At 41.0% G+C, this 9623-nt stretch overlaps 1 protein-coding gene across 1 annotated transcript in view; it reads left to right on the forward strand.

The window, feature by feature from the left end:
- The window catches only part of TATDN2 (TatD DNase domain containing 2), a 56330-nt gene that overhangs the window by 26463 nt on the left and 20244 nt on the right, over window positions 1–9623 (forward strand). The window contains exon 4 of the mRNA XM_006900540.1: window positions 5512–6393. Within this exon, the coding sequence (XP_006900602.1) occupies window positions 5512–6393 (882 nt within the window). The remainder of the gene's footprint in view (window positions 1–5511; window positions 6394–9623) is intronic.

Raw genomic sequence — 9623 nt, forward strand, 5'->3', positions numbered from 1 at the left:
AGTGCGATTGGCACAGGACAGAGCGGAGTTTAGGGCTGTTGTACATAGGGTCGCTATGAGTCTCAAGCGACTCGATGGCACATAACGACAGTAACAACAACAAAGAATTGATGCCTTGAGTTGTGGTATTTGAAAAGTACTGAATATCCCATGGAATGCCAAAAGGACAAATAGAGCAAATATTGGAGAAGGTGAAGCCAGAGTATTCATTAGAGGCAAGGATGAGGAAGCTTCAGCTGTACATTTTGAACAAGTTGTTATGAGAGGCTGTTCCTTGGAAAAGGAACTCATGCTCAGAAAGCTGGAGAGTCAGTGAAAGAGAGGACCACCCTCAACAAGTTTGTTGACAAAGTGACTGTAGCAAAGGACTCAATAGCATCAAAGATGATCAGGATGGCACAGAACAGGACAGGGTTCAAAGCTGTTGTTCATAGGGTCGCCATGCGTTGTACTCAGCTTGATGGTGCCTTAGAACAACTGCAGCACAAGGGCTTGAACCAGAGGGAAGAATTTTTTTTTTATTGTGTCAATAAGAATATAGAATAACATATTTTCCAGTTCAGCATTTTACACGTTTATTGATGTACAGCCAAGACTACTGTAAGTTTTCAGATTAATCATTATAATGAAAAAACTTATTAACACTTACATAGTCACTCTTTTCTAACATCACTCCCACTTCTGGTAACATTAATAAGCCTCACTTATAAGCTTCATTAATAAGCTGCATTTGCTTATTCTAAATAATAAATGGGATTTTATTATATTTCTCCTGTTATAACTGATTTTTTTCACTCAGCACAATGTTTTTCTGGGTTCATCCATATTGTATCATGTATCAGGATTTTATGGCTGAGTAATACTCTTATTTTATGCTACATTTTGTCTTTTATGAATAGTACTGGATTGAATATTAGCATGTAAGTATCTGTATTCCTACTTTCAGGTCACTTGTATATATACTTAAAAGTGGAGTCATGGTAATTCTACATCTAACTTTTAGAGGAACTGCTGATTTGTTTTTAACTGTACTGTTTTTCATTCTTTTTAGCAACAGATGAGGGTTCCAATTTTTCCACATCCTTCCTAACACTTCTTGTTTTGATCATAACTAACCTAGTAGGTTTTCAAGCACCTCATTGAGGTTTTGATTTATATGTATCTTACCACTTAGATGAGTAGAAACTCTGACCTGATTGGGCATAGTGATGTAGCTTAAAAGTTGGCTTTTCTAGCATTAGCCCCCTCTGGTCTCTGTCTGTCTTAATGGTAGACACATGGCCTTTGCACATCGTCAACAACTGTGTGTCTAAGGATAAGAGAGAGAGATTGCGAGAGAGAGTGCTTCACACACTGAGCAGCAAGACTTGAGGCAGAATGGAGCAAGACCCTGGTGAGAGCGAGACTATGGTGGCAAGACTTGGCAAGACTTTGGCTTTGCTGTGGAGAAACAAACGGTGGCAAGGTGTGTCCAGAAGAGCTCTGAGATAAAGGACACTGTTGAAAGTTTCACTGTTCTTTCCAGTGATCGAAGAAGAAGCTGACTTGTAACTGTTCTGAGGCACACTTTGCTGGATGATTGGGATTTACGCTACTGAACTGAACCAGGACTTTTACTAACTGGAAATTGTATTTCACTGTTAATCTGGCTTGGGACAGCTGGGCTGAAGCCTAGACTTGCATTGGGTGATATTCTTTGCCTCCTCTGCTTTCCAACTTTCTTCCCTAATAAACCCCATTCTGGGTACCACAACTGTGAGTAAAGTACAAGTATCGAACCCACTGATTGGTGGAAATAGGTGTTGGAGCAAGGAGGGTGGTGTGTTTGATATAGTAGCTGTTTGATGTTATTAATATTATTGATGGGGACGGTTCCCCTTTGTGAAATGGCTGGAAGTCAGACTCAGCCACCTCTGCATTGCATTTGTTCTGTACAAAGGCACTCCAACTCCAGTCTTTGCTGGGTGGTAGACAACTGTCCCAGGTCAAATAGTTAGGTTTTTATTTCCCATAGCATACATGTTTAGTTTATGATACATGTATGCATATTTGTTTTATGATTTGCTTTATTGGGTACAGCAATTATCTGTAATGGGGTTGATTTGTGTGTTGCTGCTTATTATATAGAGTTTATGTATAAGCTTACTTGTACAGAGTTTGCATTTATAGGTACAGCACTTGTCTGTCAGTTTGCTGTACTGGGTTGACTTGTGTATGGTGATGCTGGAAGCTATACTACTAGTGTTTCAAATACCAGCAGGGTCATTCATACTAGACAGAGTTCAGCAGAGCTTTAAGACTAAGACTGACTGAGAAGAAAGACTGGCCATCTACTTCTAAAATAAAAGACCTTTGAAAACCCTATGGATAATAGAGTATAACATTATTATTTGTAATCTCAGAAAATAGAGTCCCTCAGATTGAAAGACACTACAATAGTGGTACATTTGTAGTCAAAAACAACATTTCAAGATCTAGCCTAAGGGAGTTCTAGTGGTAAGAAGCTGCACTGCAATCCCAGAAATATGTGGTTCAAATCCACCAGATGCTCTCCTGAAGAAGGAGGGGTAATCTCCTCCTGTACTAGTCAGATCTGATTTGATGGTACACACAAATAAAGAATAAAATATTTTTTTTAAAAAAAAGAAGATCTATCCTGAAGTACAATTCTGAGTGAAAGGATAGACTTGTAAAGCCTAGATAGGATAGACTAGATAGACTAAAGTCTAGAAAGGATAGACTTGTAAAGTCTTTCACATAGACTTGTTAACACAACTATTAATTGAAGAATCAATGCCTTTGAGTTGTGGTGCTAGAAAAGAGAACCTACCACAGACTGCCAAGAGAATGAACGGGTTTTTCCTGGAGGGAATGAAACCACGTTGCTCTTTGGAGGCAAGGATTTTGAAGGCTTGTTGCCAGGAAGGACCGCCCTTGGAGGACAATATTATGCTTGGAATGGTGGAGGGACAATGCAGGAGAGGAAAACCCTGGATTTACTTAGTAACTGGTGTGTCAGAGACAAGGAGATTTGCTCAAGTAGGGCAGGGTTAAGAGCTATTGTGCATAGGGTCACTATGAGTCAACTGGGTGGCACATAATAGTATGCACCAACCAGTGAAGCCAAAAATGAAGCCAGAATTGCTATCAACTTTTGCAGTCTGAAATTGACGGAATATACAGTCAACATGCATTAATAATAATTGGTAACTGGAATGCTAAAGTTGGAAACAAAAGAGTGGGAGTTGGGAAATATGCACTTGGTGACAGAAGTGAGGCTGGAGATTGAATAATAGAATTTTGCACAATTAAAATAAATGATTTAGTCATTGCAAATACCATTTTTTTAAAAAAACAAACAGTGGTGGTACACATGGACTTAACTTGATTTACTACACAAGAATCAGACTGACAATAATTCTAGAAAGCGTGAGTGAAAAAAACACACTATCAGCAGTCAAAACAAGACTAAGGGTTGACTGTGGAACAGAGATTGACAGTGACTCATATTCAAGTTCACATTGAAGTGAAAAAAATAAAAGCAAGTCTCTGAGAACCAAAATACAACCTTGAGTCTGTCTTATCCCGAATTTAAAACAAGCAAGGTTGTATCAGTCTGCATCTTCCTCCAATTCTGATCCCATATTTTTCATATAACCCAGTTTCTGCAAAACAATAGTTGTTTTAATTTGCGTCTCTCTTAGAGCTAGGGATTTTGAACATTTCTTCATGTGTCTGCCATCTGAATGTCTTCTTTGGTGAAGTGTCTGTTCATATCCTCTGCCCATTTTTCAATTGGGCTGTTTACCTTTAACTGGTTGTGGTGCTTGAGTATTTTATAAATTTTAGATATCAGTCCCTTACCTGACATGTCATTACCAAATACTTTTTCCTAGTCTGTGGCTTCCCTTTTTATTTACCCTGTTGAAGTTTTTGGATGTGCATAGGGATTTGATTCTTAGAAGGTCCCATCTATTTTATCCTCTGCTAGTTGTAGATTGGGCATTGTTTTTGATGTATGGTATACATTACTGAAGGAGCGGGGGGGGGGGGGGGGGGGCGAAATATCCTGATTGTGTATAGGCTGGTTCTGACTCAGTTACTGTGAAACAGTGAAAGCAGCTGCCTGGGTCTGTGCGGTGCTAGAGGACACCCTTCCAGCCATGCATTCATTTTATCTTGTTGAAAGTTTCCTTCTTTGTTGACCCTTACCAAGCATGATGTCATTCCACAGGAACTAGTCCTTTCTGATAACATGCTCAGGGTATATGAGACAAAGGCTCTTCATCCTTGTTTTAGCAGGGTTAAGGGGATTTAATGCAAAGTGTAATAGTTCCCATTACCACTGCTACTTAGTGGCTTAAAATAGCTGCTTTAAGGGGGAGAAGAAGGGACAGAGAGAGGAAATTGTGCAACAATAAATAAGCTTTTTTTTTTAAGTGAACTGGGAAGAGGGAGGGAGGAAGGAAAATGCAACAATGAATGAATGAAAATCCAATATTTCTGTAAACTTTCATTAAAATTGCAATAAAAATTTTTTAAAAAATGAGATTCCAAGGGAATCTCTACCATTAAGAAGGAAGAAAAAACAAAAAAACCCTCACAAACCACAAAACCACACAAAAACAGCTGCTTTACTTTGGTGTCATTTTGTGAGTCAGGGAATGCAGGCTGGACCTAACTCTTTTGAAGGTCTCTCACATGGTTTCATACGGATGTTGTGGGGCCTGCAGTTGGTAATTAGCCCTGCTGAGCTGTATGGCAGAGTTGCTCTCAGGAGGCTAGTAGCTGATGTCTTAGCAGTTATGGTACATCTACATGTAGCCTCTCTAGCAAGATGGTCAGACTTCTTTTTTATTTTTTCTCTTCAGACTTCTAAACACTGATTGTGTCTTTCTACAACTAAAATTTGGCACAGCTACAAGGCTGGATTTGAGCTAGCCATGGCAGTTACACGCTGTCATTCCACTGCATTCTGTTGGTTAACAGCTGTTAGGTTGGTCCAGGTGCAAGGAAAGGGGCGATAGACTTCTACCCCTCAGTGCGGGAGTTTAGTTCAATTGGTAGATGCTGTTTAAATCCATCACTCTTGTGGTTTTTCACTTTGAATATATTGAAGACATCAATTTTGGGATGGTAGACACAGGATTTCTCCAAAATCTCCATAAGAATGTACTCTAAAGAGCAGTTTTTCTCAACAGACATCACTCACAAAGGAAATGCAGGTAGAACTCTATTGTGATAGCATTTTGAGATCATGGTTGTAGGCTAATCTTAAGACTATTCACAGCTGGAACCTGTAGAGTAAGCCTTAAGAGGAAACCTAATGACCAGGTATACTGTCTGGTAAAAGCAAAGCATTGCCGTGGCCAGAGAAACAAACCAGAATTTCTCACTTGCTGATGGCTGAGGATGGGAGGTTATCTTTAGAGCAGAAGATTAACTCATTATTTCTTTGCTTTGTGTTTCTGTTTTTATTGTTTGGTGCATTATTTCTTTTCTCTTCTGCAGCAGAAAGAAAGGGAAGTGGTCCTAGAACACCCCTCTTCAGGAAGTGACTGGTCAGACGTGGATGAGGTCTCTGCAGTCCGATTTTCTCAGGAAGAGCCAGTCTCACTGAAACTTTCAGCAGTTCCAGAGCCTTCAGCCTTCACCACTGACTATGTCATGTACCCACCTCATTTGTACAGTAGTCCTTGGTGTGACTATGCCAGCTGCTGGACAGAGAGTCCGAAGACTTCCAGCTATTTCTCTGTGGGCAACAGCAGCAATGACACATCCCAGGCAAGGAGCAGCCGGCGCCTCCTGAGTGATTACTCCCCCAAATCGACAGTGAACTCCCAGAATTCATGCAGGGATGTGGAAGTGACTGAAGAAGGCAGGTCCCAGAATTCACGTTCATTTCATTTTTCCAGAAGTTTGGAAGATGAAGAGATAAAGGAGAAAAGAATATTCCAAGAGGAAATAACATCATATCCTTGTGAAAGACCTGCATCCAGTGGCCTGCCAAGAAGCCATCGGAAGCTAAGTCTTGAGGAGGGATTCATTGACACCCATTGTCATTTGGACATGCTCTACTCCAAGTTATCTTTTAAAGGGACCTTTACCAAATTCAGAAAGATTTACAGCAACTCCTTCCCAAAGGAGTTTCAGGGCTGTATCTCTGACTTCTGTGATCCTCGGACACTCACAGATTGCCTGTGGGAGGAGCTGCTGAAGGAAGACCTTGTTTGGGGGGCTTTTGGCTGTCACCCTCACTTTGCACGCTATTACAGTGAGAGTCAAGAGAGGAATCTGCTGCAGGCCTTGAGGCATCCTAAGGCTGTGGCCTTCGGGGAGATGGGCTTGGATTACTCCTACAAGTGCACTACACCAGTCCCGGAGCAGTATAAGGTAACAGTGTACTCTGTAACAGACTTATTTTCATTTCTCTCTTACTTGTTGAAACTTAACATTAAGACTATACTTCTGTAACTAAGTTTAGAATCACTAAAAATTTCACTGCTCCATTCAGACTATTTGCTGTTTGTCAAATGTTACACAAGGTGTTTCTTATTTTATATCTTTATTATGTAGGAGATTAACATTTTGTTAATACCATGTTGTTGTTCTGTGCCGTCGAGTCGCTTCCAACTCATAGCGACCCTATGTCCAGCAGCCCTAAACTCTGCTCTGTCTTGTGCCAATCGCACCGTCTCTGACACACGCATCCCGATTACCCCAATCACTGAATCAATCCACCTCATAGGGGGCCTTCCCCTTCTGCACTGTCCCTCCACCCTACCAAGCATGATGTCCCTCTCCAAGGACCTGTCCCTCCTTGCAACATGTCCAGAGTATGTTAGACGGAGCCTCAGAATCCTTGCCTCCAAGGAGCAGCCCAGTTTGACCCTTTCCAGGATGAATCTGTTTGTTTTCCTAGCAGTCCGTGGTACCCTCAGTACTCTTCTCCAGCACCAAAGCTCATGTCAGAACTTAAACTTTTCAAGAGAGCTCTGGTGGCCTAGTGGCAAGAAGCTGCACTGCAATCCCAAAGGCACTCAGTTTGATCCACCAGATGCTCCACTGGAGAAGGAGGGGCAATCTCCTCCTGTACCAGCTGGATCTGATTTGATGGTACACATACACAAAACCAAAAAACCCATTTACTTTTTTCCTTGGGAAACAACTAGTTTCGGTTTTGTGGGGTTTTTTTGGTCGTTGTTAGCACTTATTTTAAAAGTTAAATATGCTCATTTTGTAAAATTTGGAAAACACAGCAAAATACAAACCATTACCATTTTGATTTGGTGTGTGGTTTTTTTTTCTTTCAGTTTATTTTGATTTGGCAGGGTAGCTTTGCTGTAGCATTTTAGTAAATAAAGTTCCTGATTTGGAAAGGAGCAGGGCAGAAAGATTTAGAGGTTGAATTTGTTGTGAGTCTTTAAAGACCAGGAGAACTGTGTTCCCTTCCTGCAGATGTTACAGTAAGGATCTGTAGGATAGGTGTACCCCATGGAGAGGCACTTGAGATCAGCTAGGTACTGTGTGACCCTGCAGTGCCTTTCAAGTAGGCTCAGCCCAGCAGGACCAGCCTCTCTACTGCCCTGATACTTTCTATGCTCTGTTAACAGTGTGTCTGCTAGTTCATTCTGAATTGTTTAAGAGAAGAATTTTCCAAAGGTAATAGGGGTTTTTTTTGCCATATATAGAGTATCGAGAAGCTTTTGCTGAACAGAGAACCTTCACAGAGGTGTCTCTAGGAGATGTTAGTATGTGCTGTCAAGTCAGCAATGCTTCAGTGATCCTATGCTCAACAGCTCTGAACGTTGCTCTGTCCTGAGCCAGTCACACCACCTCCAATACACCTGTCATCATTGCCCCAGTTACTGTGGCAGTCCGTCTCATCTGGGGTCTTCCTCTCCTTTGCTGTCTGGTGCCTCCTGGCTACATGCCCAAAATATGTGAGACAGAGTCTCAAAACCCTTGCCTTCAAGGAGCAGCTTGACTTTACCATCTTCAGGACAGACTTGCTCTCTTGGCCAACTATTTTATGTTCAGAACTCTTCTCCAGCACCACAACTCAAATAAAAAATTATCAATTCTTCTGTTATCCTTGGCCATTGTCTAGCTCTCTGATGCATAGAAAGTAATTGCAAAGACCATGACTTGGATCAGGTGCACCTTAGACTCTAGACTGACAACCTTGCTCTTCCAAACTCTAGAGAGGTCCCTGACAACAAATTTTCCTAATGTAGTTTGTCTTCTGATTTCCCCAACTGCTTGTGCCAGGAGTGTTGATTGGGGAACTGAGCAAGCTGAAATTGTTAACAAGCACTTCTCCATCTAACATGATGCTGCCAGTTGGCCCAGTGGTGAGAATCTTTGTTTTCTTGATCTTGAATTTCAATCCATATTGCAACTACAGTCCTTAACCACCTACAGCAAATACTATAGGCCCTCTTAGTTTCAGCAAGCAAGGTTGTATCATCTGCATAACACAGAGTGTTGATGAGTCTTCCTCCAATCCTGATGCCACATTCCTCCTCATAAAGTCCAGCCTCTCGAATGATCTTTTTAAAATTATTATTATTTTTTGTGTGTGTACCATCAAACTGGATCTGACTGGTACAGGAGGAGATTGCCCTTCCTTCCTCAGTGTATTCAAACTGTGCAACTTCTTGCCACTAGGCCACCAGAGCTCCCTCCAATGATCTTTTCTGTATACAGATTGAAAATGTATGGAGACAGGACACATCCCTAACACATTTTTTTTCTGAATTTGATCCATGCAGTGTTTTCCTTGCTCTGCTCTGATCACTACTTCCTGGTCCAAGTATAGGTTTTGCAGTCACAATCAGGTGTTCTGGAATTACCATTCTCCTCAAGGTTAGCCACAATTTGTTACAATCTACACAATGTGATATCTTTGAAACACAGATAGATGTTCCTCTGGTACTCTCTGCATTTGGCCAAGATTCACCTGACATTGACTGTAATGTCTCTAGTGCCACAGCTGCTTCTAAACCCAGAACTGATAGTTCTCTGTCATTGTACAGTTCTAGTTGCTTTTGGATAATCTTCAGCAGGATTTTGCTCGCATGTGATATTATTCAATAATTTCCACACTCTGTTGGATCACTTTCTTTTAAAAAAGTTTTTTTATTATTATTTTAATGAAAATTTACAGAGACTGTGGGTTTCCATTTGCTCACTGTTGCACCCCAACCCCCACTCTTCTCTTTGAAAAGTAAAAGAAAAATTCTTTCATTGTTTACAATCCCTACCCCCAGGTCCACTTAACTATGCAGCCTTCGTTCTGGACAGCTGTCATGTGATACCAAATCACATATCCCTTTTAAACAATTCTCTCCCTCCTCTGTTTCAATGCGGTATAATTTATCCCATCTTTCTCAGTCTTCCTCAAACCCTGATGTCATTCCAGTTTTACAGCAGTGGCACTACAGTATTTGTTCTTTTGTGACTGAAATATTTCACTCAGCATAATGTCCTCCAGGGTCACCCGTTCTGAATACTATTGCATGAGTTCCTTGTTTTTCAGTGCAGCGTAGTATTCCATTGTGTGAATATACCACAGCTTCTCTATCCATTCGTTTGTTGATGGGCACTTAGGTTGTTTCCAA

This window comes from Elephantulus edwardii, unplaced genomic scaffold (genome assembly GCF_000299155.1).
Source record: "Elephantulus edwardii isolate Elephantulus edwardi_28Jun2011 unplaced genomic scaffold, EleEdw1.0 scaffold00288, whole genome shotgun sequence".
NCBI lineage: Eukaryota > Metazoa > Chordata > Mammalia > Macroscelidea > Macroscelididae > Elephantulus > Elephantulus edwardii.